The 17,539-nt window shown below is 40.5% G+C and overlaps 1 protein-coding gene across 1 annotated transcript in view; it reads right to left on the reverse strand.

Moving 5' to 3' along the window:
* The window catches only part of LOC134641025 (calsyntenin-2-like), a 307,592-nt gene that overhangs the window by 121,025 nt on the left and 169,028 nt on the right, over positions 1–17,539 (reverse strand). Inside the window, exon 3 of the mRNA XM_063493204.1 lies at positions 10,661–10,856. Within this exon, the coding sequence (XP_063349274.1) occupies positions 10,661–10,856 (196 nt within the window). The remainder of the gene's footprint in view (positions 1–10,660; positions 10,857–17,539) is intronic.

Below are 17,539 nucleotides of genomic sequence, written 5' to 3' on the forward strand. Positions count from 1 at the left end.
GACATCTAGGGATGAGAACTTGTTGAAAGAAACCAATCTCTGCGTAGACCTTTTGTCAAAGCCAACATTTTGTTGATGGCTCACAGCACCATGACCTCCCCACTCTGAAGTCTCTAAGGTTCTACTTTACTTTCCTCCTTTGAGACATGTTCATAATGGATGTTATATATTTAACACTTGAACAAACTTATGATATTTTGGGGGTATTTTCTGAAAAGACTGAATCAACAAAGTTCATTCCATCTCTGATATTTGAGTTACTGGTTATGTTGTGAACATCTGCAAAAAATATCAGCTCACAGCAGCTGATCCCCTTTCTGCTCCTACAACTGGCTCTTTCATGCTACTTAAGCTGCTTTCACCTGCCCACAGCTGATTTGCACCTGCTAGCTGCTATGCAACCCACCCCCACCGCAGCTCCTCCTTTCAATCTGTATCTGACTTAAATATAACGTTCGTCTTTGATGCGTTCTGTGCTGGGTTCTTGGTGTTGTTCTCTCTGCCTCCAGCTCTCCATGTATACACATACAAGGACAGGGAGGTGAGCACTCCCCACCTTATGCATTCCACGTACACGCATGGAAGGGCAGGTAGGTCCCAGAACAAAGCCAAGCTGCCAAATATAAATTACTGCACATGGAAATATCAGTCTTCTTTTCAGTAATGGTGCTGACTGAAATAGTATTCCTGAATAGCAACATGATGGAGGGCATCAGTCTTCCTCTATGTTCCCTCACAATTAATCAAAATACAATATTAGTATGCTCCTCTTGTTAACTTTCTCCATTCAAACAGCTACATCAAAAGTAGTAAATGACCAGAGAGTTTAAAGTGCTTCTAACAGCATCTAATCACTCTTCTAGAACTGAACGCAGCATGCATAAAATACACAATTGTGTAACTTTGTTTTGCTTAATAACCCCAGTTGCCTGAATGCAGTCTCATTTACATAGAACACTGTATATCTAATAAAAGGAAGTAGTCGGTCTCTTTTCAATGATGTAAGTATCTCAGAAAATGAAAAGCATCCCAAGCAGTTGAGATGTATCTAAGTGTCAGGTGGGATTTCAACCCAGTTAAACCATAACTGGGTTGAAACCATAACAATCAGATACCAGCTGCATGTTAAAGGCAGGCGATGCATGTTAATGTCAGGTTAGCATTGTTCAAAGCTTATTACATATTCATCTGCGCTCATTATTTATAAACACTGGCACTCAAACAGACTGATAGTATTGAACGCTTCCAATACACACACAAGTCAACATCCAACACAAAGGGAAAGGACTCAATTAATCTTTGACAAGAATTAGCCGAGAGGCTGAATCGTCAGATTCCTCGTGCAAGACCGGAATGGGAATAAACAACCCCAACTACGCCAGTGGGATCAAATGCACAACACAACACAGGATAGTAACTTCATCACTATGCAAGGAAATCGCATTTCCATATCGACAAGAATCCTCCTCGGAAGCAGCCACAAGAGACTCCACGGAGGCCGGCGTAATCTCAATAGGAGGTGATTTCGCTGCAAGGTAATCCAGTTCAGTTTTCAGCTTCGTGAGCCAATCCTCCTGACTTCACATGTGATACTATTGATCCAACCTGTGACTGATGGCTATGACAGCTTAAAGAGACAACCAGAGAGCTGGAATCTTTATAGAGTCGTCACTGGAACTACAACCTAAGCCAAAGTCATAAACAGTTTTATGTCCCACATGTAAAAACACCTAAGCCACAACATTAAAAAAGTAGACTGATAGACTGAAATACACCAGATATCTGCCATTACTATTTTACATTATAATATTTTTATGAAGCAATGGAACATATTCCTCATTTTCTAGAGTAACATCTATCTATCTATCTATCTATCTATCTGTCTATCTATCTATCTATCTATCTATCTATCTATCTATCTATCTAAAGAAGTATATGAGATCTATTACACATATTACAAAATAGCTTCATACTAAAAAAAAAAACATACAGGTAATATGCATTGTTTTTTTCCACAATTTCTCCAGCATTGAGAATATGAACTTGTGCTATAATTAAATGTAATTTCTGTGCCCAAGAAGTATCTCAGGTTTGTTTTCCAAGTTACGTCTTCTAAAACTGGTAGTTTAATGAATCTCAGAGAACGTCTGTTTGCATTCTTTGTTTGTTGTGTTCCCAGCACTTCTCTCTGTTTCATCTTTATTATACCTGTTGATGTTTCTTCTTTTCTTGATAAAAGTTTATATAATTCATATAACATTGTGGGTTTTTTTTTTAAAGTAGTTTCCACTATAGCTGTTAATAATCTATTTAAAATAGAAGACTACATATTATGTACGTCTCTTTTCTCACTAATCTAAAGCCCATGAATTGAAAACAGTGTTTTAAGCATTTGGTCCAAATCTGGGTCTCACAAAATCTCAAAGTAGTGCAAAAATATTACATTACAAATATTATATAATAACATATTTTAATAAAACTATATAATACATAAAAAAAGTAAAATAGTTATCACTGAATGTCCTCTTGCTTAACTCTGCTGATGAGCACCTCAGTGTCAGTGGATGTGCAGCACCTGACTGTGGCTTGAATTGTGGATAGTAACGGGTTTCACTTTCTTTGGTCTGGTAAGCGATATAGACAAACACAGATGGCGCACTTCCTGCCAGTGCAAATTCATAATTGAAACGTGTAGCATATATTCCCCCATTACAATCTGTGAGCTGAGGATAAACAACATATTTCTACACGAGATGTGTATTCTCCTTCTTTTTTTTTTTTCTTGGCTTGGTGGGAATAATAGTCACGTCAACTAACAGGTTTTGACAGAATGAGGTTTCACTCATATTAGCATCAAGTGTGACAAGTGAGAAGTTAAGATTCTTGGTAGAATAAAGAGCCGACGCACTGACAGGGCAGTATCTGCGAGGAGTCCCCTGGTTTTCTCACTGCAGAAATTTATCATGACAGCTTATGCTAACGAGGCAGAGCGTTTGGCACACTTCTTCACTCACAAGGAAGTGACTTTCTTCCCTTTTTTTCCTTTTATTTTTTAATGTTAAAAGGTGTTTTTAGGAGAGTATCTGCGAGTCGATTATGAGATGCAAAATCAGTCTATCTATCCCCAGCTACACTGTTTGCCTTATTTGTATGTAAATGTAGGTATATGAGTGTGAATTTGTCTCGTCATTTGGGGTTTGAGAGTGTGTCTGTGTGTGTGGGTGTGCGTGGCTGTCCTTCAGCTGGCTGTTCAGTTGGATAATTAGCTTTTCATAAACGCGGCGAGGTTAGAACATGCAGACTTCTAATGATGACTTTAATAACTACCGTACTGCCGAGCACAGTGTGCGAATGTGTGGCTATTTAGGGACACGAGAAAACATATGTGTGTCTACATTGAGTCTAGAGTTTCTTTTGAACACATACACAAATGAACACACACGTCCAGGAACATCTAACCTTGTGAATGTATTACCCTTCTTGACAGCCTCCAGGCTCTTAACCCCTGGGCCAGTGTTAAATACACGTGTCACGGTTAGGTGTGAGTCCTGGGAGGAATTATGAATATGACTTGCTTTGTAAGGCAGTGAAATGTCCCCTACGCCTAATTACTCTGTAGAAATGGCACAACTTTGTGTCAAGAGAGGGGAGCGGGAAAAGGCAAGCTATACTCCTTATAGACAAACTTCTAGTCTTCTGTTGCTTATTATTGCTATAACTTGGTTGGATTTCAAGTGTGCCCATCCCAAAGGCTCAGTGCTTACATCTGTAGCTGCAACTGTTACTTCTGAGCTTTCTATTTAATGTTCCACAGGAGCACTGGCAAAAGAAAAATCATATAATGAGTTACCTTAAACGATTATAGAAAGAAATATATACATTATGGCCCCTTGAGCAGGAATTGTCAGGAGTAGTTTCCCCACATAGGCTGCTTAATTTCAATCATTTTTAGAGGCACAAAAAAACTATTCAATAACCAGAAAAGAAACGTAACATTGTTTTTCATACTGTGATTTTACGGGTAGATCTCAGATGTAACTTTTGATCCCTTCCTGATTAAAAAGTTGGAACGATCAGCCCTAAAACAATAAATCTGGGGGTTTTAAATAAACGCTGACTTTATAGCTGTTTAGTTCTACTCGGCAGAGATCTAGAATAATAACCATATTTCTTTTGTCAGAACATAAAACCACACAAAACCTTCAATGATACAAGAAACATTGGGTATGGAGAGAAAGGAGAGAAAGAAAATTTGGGTCACAGTCAAGCTGCAACCTCAGATGTTGAAAATTGCATCTAACACCTTCTTGCATTTGCTCTAATGGCCACGGGTGTGACAGCAAAAGGGAGTCTCCATAAACTCCTTTGTTAAAATGCCCAACTACGTTTACAATGTTTACTGACATGTTTTGTTTTCTGTGGATAGTTTCTGCTTTTTCAACTTTCACATTCATTGAGGTCCTGGTGTTTTCAACAGCGTTATCTGAAAAATATGGTTTGCTATGTGGAACACATCAGCCAAGACCTTTCAGTTACGTTGAGTGAAGTTCTCATATTCTATCACTAGGCACCATTTAGCATATATGTGTGTCTGTGCATTGCACCTTTATAGTTTATAAATGTAGTTTCTTACCAAAATTGCTAGCTTGATCACTAAGCACTCTATCCTTGGAAACTTCTGTCTGAAAAAGCAAATTGCTAAAACTTGGTCTGCAAAAAGTTTGGAGATTTTTTTTCCTGCATGTTATGTCAGAGTTGAAAGCCTGCAGCTTCCAAAGCACCTACATTACATGCTGGTCAAGTAACCAGCTGCATGAAATGGTCTGCACTTACTGTATACATCAACCTTTTAATGTAGCAGTTCTACAAAGTGCTTTATAATGTGTTTCTCATTCACACACACACACACCCCTACACACAACAAACGACAGCCAAACTGCCATGAAACAACTGGCATGTCACAGGAGGCGCAACTTGGGCGTCCGTGTTTCGCCCAAGGACACTTTTCCATGCAGACGTGCCGGAGATCAAACTGCAAACTCTGCACATGAGCCGCCCTACGGCTATGACGTGGCCTCAGCAGATGCATCATAATGATTTCTTTGTTAATAACATTTCTGTGTGGTTAAGTCATTCCTGCTTATGAGATGCATTTTTTTTCTCAAAAATCAGCACTGCTTGACTTTTTCATTAATGCCTGAGCTGAATCATTATTGTGTTAAATCAATAGACACAAAATGGACATTTATTACATTTATGGCTCCTTGCAACAAAGGCTGAGAACACTTCACAGCTCAGATTTGACAGAGGTCAGCCCTATAGTGTAATTTGTGTTTCATTTAAAGCTGACCTGAGCAGAAACTGCCTCAAGGAGTTTAAGGTGAATTCATTCAAGCTTTGCACTTTGCTGACAAGTGACTAATGCAGTAGCCAAGTAAAATATATCTGAGGGCAGTGGCAAGAAGAGTAATTCTGGGGAATCCTTTAAAATGGTGCTTTGACTGAGTCATTAATGTCGTTGTTTATAAAAATGTCTGTTTCGGTGGTTTTTGACAAAGTCGTCAAATGTGGAGGAATGTAACATTTTATTGGCTCTGTAGGATGCATATATTCAAAGTTTGACATGGCATTTTGAAAAAGAAAGAAACATCTCATTTGTGTGCAAAAAACTCACACTGGGAGACAGATTTGTATAGCCAGAGCAGAGAGAGCATCCATTTGTGAATGCAGAGGCAGTGGAACAAAATATTCAAACACTGCAGCCTGTAACAAAGAGAGAAGGCCTGACGGAAAGAAGGACAGCGTCTGACAGCAAGCGCTGGCTGAGCTGTAGCCAGCCAGGGGAAAAAAATACTACAGGGAGAAGTAGGGCAGCAGCCAGTGGTTAGCAGAGCAGGAATATATAGAGGGTAGAAAGATGAGTTTGAACTCATCCTGTGTCACTCCTGATCCCCTCCCCTGTCCTCTTTAGCGGCTAATTTTCTTGACTGCCTTCTCTCTGTGCTGTTGATGTGTCATGTGTAATTTAAGCACAGCCTTAGGCAGAGATTCGTCTTCTTCCCTGCTAGCTTCTTTGTAAATCGGAGCAAGCAAGTGAGCAGTGCAGTGAAAGGCCAGCCTCATCCTTTGAGAGTTGCCAGCAAAAGGACAGGCCATTTAAAGTGTTCCCAAATTCATTTCCCCTTCAGCATCAGCTTGTCTGTACCAACCAAACTATTTCTACGTCACAGCAGGCAGTGAGTTATGTTGATAGAAAGTAATAGTGTGACATAACAGAACGCCTGGGAGCTTAGGAGGGATGTAAAACATTATCAACAGCGTGAAGGCAGGGACGGGAATGCAAAACAAGCACACAGAGATGAAAACAACCACACAGCTACACAGCCACCACACAGGCATGCAAAGCAACCATTCAAAGATGCAAAACAACCACAAAGAGATACAAAACAACTACAGAGAGATGCAAAATAACCACACAAAGATGCAAAACAACCACACAAAGAAGCAAAACAACCGCAGAGATGCAAAACAACCACACAAATATCCTAAATAAATTACCCAAAAATGCAAAACAATCACACAAAGATACAAAACAACCACAGAGAGATGTGAAACAACTGTGCAGAGATGCAAAATAACCACACAAAGACTCAAACCAACTGCAGACATACAAAACAATCACCCAGAAATGCAAAACTATCAGACAAAGATCCAAAACAAAGACAAAGAGATGTTTGAAAATCAGGCTTTGAATGCCTTTCTGGAGTGGGTGTACACTTTTAACATCCATTTTGGTTCTTCAGTACTTAGAATACTGTCTTATAGCCTGTATTTTGCACCTCACCATCATCCATTCTTGTCTTTTTGTGCAATGAAATTACAGTAACGTTCATATTACATTGTGTTGTTTGTAGTTGTTTTTAATGTTGTGTAGAAGGGTAGATGTGCCTCATCCTCTCGTAATCTGTCCATGACTGTAGGCTACTGGAGTCACAAATATGAGGCATATACTGGTATTTTAAATTAAAACATTTACTTTGTTTATTCATTGTTCATTAATTTCATTGAATGAATGTGACAGCTGTTCATAATAATGATCAACAATAACAGTCAATGCAACGACACAATGATAGATTTCTGTGCTCGACTGCGTTGTTGGCCGAGGTGAGAGTGGGAGCTGAGTGGAGAGACTGTGAGGAGAGATGTGCATTATACAGTGGACAAAGGGAGGTGTCTGGACTGAGAGCAATTTCAGGCAGAAGCTGCTTTCAGGAAAGCCAACAAGTGTGACAAATTGTTTTTATCAGGTCAACTCTTTAAAGTATAGTCTACCAGTATTTGGAGAGATGAAGTGGGTGTTGCTTTCAAAGCATTCTGGAATCAAGCTGAGACCAAGTGAAGGCTGGAGGAGGAAGAGCTAAAGAAATATGTTGAGTGCCATTGGACTAATATGTAATTAAAGGGTGTAAAAAAAATACCATGACATACTATTTTGTGCAAGAATTCTACCTTGAAACAATGTGAAAATGTGAAATGTGTTGTCGGTTGAAAATATGTCAGGTTTGCCTACATTGCAAACACAATAGCCAATGCATGCAGTCTTCCCAGCTCAATCCCAGATACATTTAGTTGCAATATATTTTTCTGCATATCTGTTCCTCTTTGGGTGTAGTTGCTGTTGTTTAAAGTAAAATTCAATTCCAACACGTGTTCTGGCAATTTACTTGCCACATACTGGCAAATAGACCAGAGCACGAGTATAAATGCTCACAAAGGTGTGAGACAGACTTAAAAAACAGATATCAAGCTTTTTTTTTCTTCAGCTTCACTTAATATTATGTTACAAATCTCTAGCAGTGCAGTCTAAAGCCATAATTATAATCAATGAGTCCTACATAAAGGTTATTTATTTTCTGTAATGAATATAAACACCATGTCTAGGGAGTTAGTTTTAAGTGGACTAGATATCTACTTGTAAGTTTTTACCTAATTTAATTTTTCTGAGTTCTTGTTTTTGCCCCATTTTTCTTGACATTTCAAATGTCTCTGAACTCCATATATTTCCACACTTTGCTTTTTACCTTGTCTGCTCTAATTTGGTTTATTTATTTCCTTTAATTTTGACTGTATTTTTTTTCTCTTATAACCTGCACTGTTGTGCTGGCAGGAAACATTATTTTGTTCCAAGTAGAACGACACTTGAAAAGAAAATTTGATTTAAAAAGTTATATTTGATGCCTATTTTGTGCTCAGAAAAACAAATTTAATAAGCATGTTATTTGAGCACTTTCTTCCCCTGTGTTTTGCCTCAGACTGCATACAGTCTTGCCCTGACTTCTAGCTGGAGGTTGTTGGTGCTGTAGGCAGTCTGAGAGGGAGACTGCAGGCGACTCCACCTTCTTTGCAGTTAACAGCCTCCTAAAAATGACGCAAGCACCGAGCATCAATCAGATGTGTAAAGAGGGATGCACTCAGTGGTGAAGATGCAAACAATCATTTATCATGAGGAATCAGGTCACAGTCAAGAAAAACAAGCAGGTTCTTTTGTAGATTTGGTGCAGCTTTGTTTTTTTAAATATATATTTTCATAGTTTAAACAAGCTGCACAAACACAACTCCACGCACTGTTTACCACACACACATAAACTGGTGTTAAAAAGGAACACGCTGTGAGGATGTTCAGGCCGAGTACATGATGAAGAAGCAGAGAGACAGAATCTAACATCAAATTTATTCCCTTAACACCAAGTCTATCAATCTTATTCATGAGCTTGAGTTTTTGAGACATCTACATCATCATTGTGATGCCCCCCCCCCAAAAAAAAATAAAATAATATGTAGCACAATACATTTTAAAATAATTAATCCCGAGACAGTATCATTTTATTTTCTCGAGGTACTTTTTCTTTAATTGTATAACTGATATACAGCCCATGGACTTTTGATGATTAGCAATGACAGTGGCCTCATAAATATAACTACATAATGCTCTTGTAATGATAGCTGCATTGGCATCATTGAAGTATTTTGCTTACTTGATTCATTCAGTAAAAAATTTCATTTTCAGGTCTGAATCTGGTGCTGCAGACAGTTGGTTCATGCAAGGTAATCACTTATAATCTGTTCCATACATACCAGTGGTGGCTGATGCTGAGTGTAGTGTGTGTTCAGGGTAAAACAGAAACATAACTTCACAGAACGAGGCTTTGGGGCTGTTCACTTCAATGATCACACAAGTTTGAGTCCCATATTTTAGATTTTATTTTTGTTCCAAAGAGCTTTTTAATTGGTCTTTTAGTGGCTGTTTACTTTCATGCACTAATTGGCTTTGTTTAGGCAACAAAAATGGGCTATTTGATTAGGCTACAAAGGTATTTACTTAGGGTTGTGAAATGGTCACAGCTTGGGTCACAATCTAAAGTGCAATTTAAAAAGCTGCGTTTATCAGCTTTTACATTAACACCTTTTCACTGAAAGACTCGATATCTTCTACATAATCTGTGATGCTCTCTTTTTTTCATTACTAATTACAATGAATAATAACACCCCACTAAAGAAGGGGGGCGGGCTGCTTTACTGATGCATAAAAGACATAAGTCATAGAACGTATTTACTAAGCTGATGCCCCTAAACCATCTGGTAAATTTACAAAATACACATTCAAATAAACTTAAACCACAATAATTTTCTAGAATACTTGATTAAATAGAACCAAACATATGTAAACAACTGTCTTTCTGTGTATATGGGCCTCAAGACATGAAGGTACAGAGCTGTATCCATCTTGCTGCTACTGACAAAAGCTGCAGAGGTGCTCCTTAGCATTTTGAGAATAAAGTAGGAACTTACTGCTGATAGTCTCATCTTTTGGACCATCCAAAACATGTGGATGCACATTTTAGTTGTCACACACACACACACACACACACACACACACACACACACACACACACACACACACAAACATATATATGTGTATATATATATATATATATATATATATATATATATATATATATATATATATAGTGGAACCCCGACTTACGAAATTAATTCTTTCGTAAGTCAAAATTTTCGTAAGTCGAAGCACCTTTTTCCATCGCTTTTTGAGTGAGGCAATGCTGGCTGAAGATGAAGTTCTTGGTGGAGGAGGAGGTGGCGGAGGTTGAAGAAAGCATACGTATGCATGCATACATACGTACGTGTACATGTACATAACATTATGGAATTTAATTTAATTTTTTTTTTATTTTTTATTTTATCTATTTCGTTACGTACCACGGACAGAAATATTGCCGTTAAGTGCCTTCGTAACTTGAATTTTTCGTTAAATGGGGTCTTCGTAAGCCAGGGTTCCACTGTATATATATATTCACAGTTATATAAAGCCGACTAGTTGTCTTCGTTAGTCTTTCCAAAGCTCCGCCATCTTTTAGGATAGCTGATAATGTGGGTTTAGACATTGTCTAAATGAATAATTCATTCTTTTCTACTTTGTAGCCTTACACAATGTAGCCCAAGCACTTGACATGCATTATTAACTTGGGTTTTGTTTATTTAATTGTCTAGGCCTTGCAGTTGGTGGTATTTTCCTGTCAGTGCATTCTGTCCACCTTCGCAAAGCCTGCTTTATTCAAACCCCGTTGTCTGTTTTACTCACTTGTGGGACTTCTTGCCCTCGATGCCCCCAGGGCCCGACCCGCAGTCATGAGCTTGAATGATGAAGGTGTATTCCTTCTGTAACTCGCAGTCCACCAGGCCCCGTGCCCTCAGCTGGCCCTCACCGGACGTACCGTTCAGCACCACTGCCTCGAACGGTGCGTCCAGCCCGTGTATGTTGAATGCACAGATCTCCCCTAGAGAGCAGGGTGGTAGAAAAGAGAGAAGGAAAAGGAAAGATGAGGTCAGATTTAATCAATGTCTGTCACACAGAAACCAGCTAGACAGAATTCTGTGTGTAAATTAAGTAAACAAAAAGCTTTTTTGGGGAGAGGAAGTTCAAGAAAAAGGTTTGCCTTTACTAGACGCCTGCACTGATGGCCAGTAGGAACGAAATGTTCTTATCCATCATGCAAACCCATCAGAGAGCACCTGACTGGTCCCAGATTCAGTCTGCAGCGTGACATGACCCTAAACTTCAGAAGGAGCCCCGCTACAGATGGCTGACCCCCACAGAGCCTTGATATTGACATTATGGAGCCAGTGTGTTGCAGGTTCTCCAAGATGCTTGGAACAACCTACCTGCCAACTAACTCATTTTCACAATCAGATTACTCTAACATTGTAGGAAAGAAATGCTGACTTAATTTAACATTTATGGATGTTCCTGTGGGTACAACTCTTAATTGTGTTGCATAGAAGAAACACATGCTTTCTGGGAATATTGCTGAGCTATTTATTTCCACCAGCAGCCACTGTAACAGATATTGTTGTGATATTCATATCTGCTCTGTGCTGCTCTTTGTCACTATCTGCAATGGTGGAGAAATAACAGTTCAGTTCCTGTAACTGTTTCAAACATGCTCTCAGCATCATCCTTGAGAAAGATACCAGTGCAGAAAATACATACGTGGTGACATACTGGAAAGAATAATAAAAATGTAAAGCAAGCAGATTACTAAGACTTCATGATTTTTATTTGGGAATTATATAAAAAAAGATCTAGCCCACTCCTGCCTGAGAAAGTTCATGAATAAAGTTAAAATGCTCTACACTAACAACCACAGGATTATTTGTAAGACTACATTAGAACCTCACTGTCTTAATTTAGAAATTTAGCAAAGTTTAAACCCATTATGTTATTTTCAACTCTATATTTGGATTCTTGCTCTCCAGTAGAGTTTATATATGATTTATAGTTAATAAAAATACAGATTTATTTTATATTGCTTGTTCCACTCTCTCTTCAGTCACAGTCTGAAACAAGCCCAGGCTTCTTTCTCTTTAAGCCAACTTACTTGTGATTGGCTGTCCCCCTTAAACAAAAAGAACCATACAACTGAGACTGAACATGTGCACTCCACAGAAAAAAGCTCCAGGCAGATAGCAGATTCAAACCCAAGACCTACTTGCTGTGAAGCAACAAGAAGTTTGTGGTATCTTGATGACTTAGACCTCAGAGGGTTAAGTAACATACCTGTCCCACCTTAAACAGAAGACAGAAAGTTCTTCAGGACTGTGTTTTACAGGTTCCTTTGTGTTGTACAGCAATATTCCTGATGTAACAGGTCTTTACTTTTGCACATTACGAACAAGGCACTATACAGCAATAATTCTGCAGAAATAAAACTGCTGTTTTTGGCGATGAGAATAATCCTTTACTTTGTTACGTTTTCTTAATATTGTAAGTGTTGCTCATATAATGTGAGATCGTTATTTAAAGTGTAAGAAGTACAGTTAATTCCATGATAAAGTTTAACACCTCGCTTAAAAGAAAATCTTTAATTTAAACTTTATTTGATCTAAACTGTATTGTGGCTGAATAAAAGCTGGACAAAACAAACCCTAACGTTTACTTCTTGGTCACCTTGGGTTATTCCTATTGCTCCTTCACAGGTGCACAATGAAACATCCAGGCAAAGCAAAAAGCATCAGAAAGTCACACTGGAGCATTTATAAATAGATCAAAATCGCAATCCCGCCAATGCCCCTTCGTACTTAGTGTCTAATTGCTCTTGTGAGAAACACCAAGGGCATTCCCACCGTTTCCCCACCCAACATGGAGCCATTCTTAGTAGTGCACCCAAAAGCAACATTAAGCGCAATTGAGTTACACAGGGGCTCAAGTAAAACTAAAACAGCTCAAAGTCACCCTTGTGGCGAGATATAGAGCAAGAAAATCCATTTAAATCCAGAGTGAGCAGCTGACAAGAGCAAAACAAAAGAGGCGAGAGACGGCTGACATTTATTAGCAGGAGCGTATAAAGAAGCGGTCCATTTGTGGGGTCGGAACGCTTTTTTTTTTTCTTCTTAACTTCGAGAACTGACATCCTCTTGTGCTTCCACTGGTGGGATTTCAGGAAATCACTTAACGTGCTGGTCTCACACTCTGACCTGTGACGGCTAATTGCGCTGATATCACTTAAACTAACAGCGAGGACTAAATTGGATTCCCAAGCAGCTTTGTGTGCACATTGCTCCTGGCAAATTCTGATAAGAGCAACTTTATTTTCTGCCCCCCTTCTCTCCCCTTTCATCCTGCTTCTGTCATAATCCCCGCCACCTCACCCCGCCCACACCCATCTCTCCCGCCTCCTCCCTTCCCGTTAGGGGCAGGGGCTCTGAGATGACAATTTGCCCGCAGACGAGCTATAGGCGAAGAAAGATGAAGAAAGAGCAGACGGAGGGGAAAAGGAGGGCAGAAAGTAAGAGAATTGAAAGGGTTGGGAGGTGTCAACACTGTTTGGTTGCTGTAAAGAACACCACCACCACCACCACCTTCTGTATTGCCTGAACAATGACTTATCAGAGTTAAATGGGCCCCCATGCCATGGAGAAGCACGGCTTGCCGGCAAGAGCGAAATCATAAAATGGCACCGAGCAAACGGTGTGAGACGGCGAGTGACAGAAGATGCAACAGTCTTGACGTGAGGCTTCTCTCGACAGTGCGCCACCACCACACAAAACAGGAAAATGGAAAATCCATCACCGCTGAGGCGAGAAATAAATCCAATACACACAGGCAAGTGCAGAAGCTTCCCATCAGGGCGAATATGCTGAAGATATGCTGATGGTGCGCACGCCCACCGTCGAGGCTGGGTGGCCCGACGTGCTCCTTCGTGATTTAATTGTAGCTGAAGGGGAGAGGCAGGGAGAAGGGTCAAGGTGACCGCAGGAGGTGTGTGTGTGTGTGTGTGTGTGTGTGTGTGTGTGTGTGGGCGGGTGGAGTGGGGGGGGCTCCCTCTCTTAAGTCTCAAAAGAACACTGTGAATGGTTCCAGCTGCCAACAGACCTGTCATTTTTTTTTCATTCTTTTTCTTTCTATCTATCACTTCACTCCAGACCTGATAAGTGTTTTGCCACCTACGGCGAGGCAAAGATGGGCGGTGGAGTGGGATGGGGGAGAGGGGACGAGGTGGAAGAGCACTGGCCCCCGGAGGCAGAGGAGGAACAGATGTTGGGCGGATGGAACTTGGCAGAGGCATAGCGCTCCCAAACGCTAATTACTGCGCTAAACTGTTAGCTAAATATGCATCTCGGTGTCACATTAGACTTTTAAGAGGTAGATTTACGATCAGAAGGAACTCTGTCTTCTTGAAGGGGGGTGAGGTGGGGGACATTTAAAACTAATGGATGCAAACTAATGGATAGTGTGACTGCAGTGCTGTTTCTTTATTAGTTTATTTTCTGGCTAATCACCACTGTTTGGCATAATAAATTGCTTTTATGATCTTCAGCACTCCATATAGTAGGCCTGCAGCATTTTTAATCACTATATGCTTTTATGCTTTACACACTGTAAAACTTTGAAACTAACTTACTCGACTATGCCTGATTTGCCCCCCCTTCTTTGCTACCTCATTCTCTGCTGCTGTGATTACTGCGTTTCCCCTTGGACATCATTACATTTTCATTTAATCAACTCTGAATTAAGGGTTGTCTATTAGTTAGTAGAAAGTGCGCTCTGGACCTAAGCTGCTGTCCTGTTGGTGTCAGAAGTCGTCCAGTGCTCAAACACCTCAAGGGAATCTGGCACCGGTCCACTCTGCACTATCTTAGAGGACGGAGAGCTCATTATCACTGAAGGCAGAGCTGCTTTACCAGCAATATTGGCTCGTGTTTGCAGAGCTGGAGGAGTGTGACAAAATATCAGGGGCCTCGGCGCCTTGGGGCCCCAAGTTATTATCAAAGCTGACAAAGCATTCTTGATGAGCTGCCTGTATCTTAATATATACACAAGCCGAAAAGGTGCTTTCGCTCACGAGTGCAGAGATATGCGCGGCAGCTGTTTACCGAGCATTTGAGCGAGGAGTAAAAGTGGAGATATCAGGCGAGGAAGCAGTCACACTGCTGAGAGGAAGACGAGGAAGAGAAAGATATAGAGACAGATGAAAGGAGGAACTGAGAAGGATGGGAACATGGCCACTGCTGCCTTAGGGCAGCTCCGATTTCCCTACTGGAGAATGACCAAAGCACAGGCATGAGTACACACACACACGCGCACACACACACGTTCACTCAAACAGTGCCAGCTCGGCGGCTCTAATCAGAGCCGACATGCCTTTCATCCTCCTACTGTTGGAACAAACACCGGATAGACAGCAAGTAAATCAGATTTCTGGATCTCATACTGCTACCGAGCACATTCTGGAAGAGGAATCATTTCGCTGGCACTGAAATGTTTGCATTCACTTAATATTTCCCCTTGTCGCTGTTAGTAAACCGGCCCTGTTTGCAGAAGAGTTGCTGTGTTTTATGAGGTTTACACAGTTGTCATGATTTCAGCTGCTTTTCCAATTCTGACGTGGGATCAAATTATCTGGTGTATTAGTCACCTCTGCAACCTACTAATTCTCCTGCTTACTTCAGCCCCCCACCCTCAAGAAAAAAAAAAATGCAATCAACACACCCACAAGCACCCACCCCGGCCCCTCTCAGCTGCAGTGCAGAGATAGAGCACGAGCCTCATAACTCTGCAGAGGGACGAAATTGAAAATGCTGTAATTATGCTCTTCATGAAATTAGCCAGCTGAGGAAAAAAAAAACACAATTGAGAAGCTGTCCATTTCTGAGATAAGGATTAATACTAATCAAGCCCACATGTTCTGACTGCGGTGCATGAAACCTGAAGTGGTGTTTCTGTACAGTGAGCGCCTCTGAGTGTTTGTCGGAACGGGGATTTTTAATTAAACTACAGCTTTCTCAACAGGGGTTTAAAGCGGGGAGGAAGTGGGCTTGTGTGTGTTCGACTGTTGCGGAAGGGGTGCGAGTTGATTTGCTCGACCTCGTGGGTGCCACCCCCCCCCGCCACCTCCCTTCTCTCCTCTCCTCTCTGTTAATTACATTAAAGGCCCCTCACACAGTGTTAATGACATCCCACTGTCTTCTATCAGAGTGAACACCCACCATGTGTGCGTGTGTGTAGGCATGTGTGAGAGAGTGAACGGTGGAGGATTGAACCTTCTACACTCAGACTCTCATGTCAAGGAAGCAATGGGTGCCCCCCCCCTGAAATCAGCTCATGCTGTTGTTGTTCATAAGAATGTAGACGGTATGTATCTGCACTATCCCTGCTCCTGATGTGCAGAACATCGTTCTGTATTAGTACAGTGAACACAGAAAACTGCACGGTGGGCTGCCCATGACCTTTCCAGTAAGTGCAATCTGCCAACCAAAGCAAGCATGTAGCTTCCAAAGATTACAGCTCACCCATCAAAGTTTACATCCACTCACAGGTACAGGCTTCTCATCACAGGTAGGTGGGAATTTCCTTTTCTGTACGGTGATTCAATTGGTGGATGTAGTTTGGTAGGAAGAAAAAGGAAATACTGTACATGAAAAAGTGGTTTTTTTTTTTTTTAAGGAACTGGGTCATCATTTCAAAAAACAGCACAACCTACGATAGGTCGATAGGTCAGATGAAATGTGCAAATTTAATTTTGTAGTGAATGTGGAAAACACTAAGCCTTGAATCTTTGTAGAACCTACGATGTTATCCACCTAAACGACTGAAGTCGCTGCCAGCGTTTATGCTCATGCTGGTGCAGTATGTGTTAATTACCGTGTGGTTGCTTCTCAACCCTGGCTCCCTGCCCTTGGTTGTGGTCAGTTTTCTTTCGGCACATTTGTCCCTCTGGTTCTTTGATCACATCCCTTCTGATAGCTTCTGCATTCTCCCTCCAGGAATTTACTGACATTTGTGATTGATGCTATGATTATTATTCCTTATATTAAGATGATGATGATGATGATTCTCTCACTGATAAATTCAAATTCTTGACATGTAGTTACATATGTAGGGAGCTGCACATCAAGTTTCGCATTGGTTACAGTTTAAGTTTTCAGTGGGGTTTGTGGTTAAGGCGTACATTTCCCGCTGAAGCATAAATCCCCAGTAAGCTGTGATCCAGCAGGAGAATCAACAGTCAGATTTGGTGTGACATGAAATGCATTGTGCATGAGATATATGCACCATGCGTATGGAATTTGTGGCTCATGTGAACAAATCTTTGCCTGAGACCAAGGATAGTATAAATATCAGAACATCGATGCATGCAATTATGGCAATTGTGACGTGTGTCTGTTACTCCTGACTTGTCACCCGTTTGTGTTACATTTAAACGAACTAAATAAGCACCGAGATTCAATGTGAAGAGTTAATATTGTGGCGGACTCTGACCCCACCCATATGGAAAAGATACAAACTTTATAAATCTTATAAAGTTTGTATCTGTCTTGTGTGAAATTTGTATGAAAAGCATACAAGAGTGAAAACAGATATAAGATCCCTTGAAAAATTATATAAATGAAACTTGTATGTTTTGGATACTTACTAAAATAATATATGAAAGTAATGGTGGCCACTTTCATGAGTAAATCA

This window comes from Pelmatolapia mariae, linkage group LG14 (assembly GCF_036321145.2).
Source record: "Pelmatolapia mariae isolate MD_Pm_ZW linkage group LG14, Pm_UMD_F_2, whole genome shotgun sequence".
Taxonomy (NCBI): Eukaryota; Metazoa; Chordata; class Actinopteri; order Cichliformes; family Cichlidae; genus Pelmatolapia; species Pelmatolapia mariae.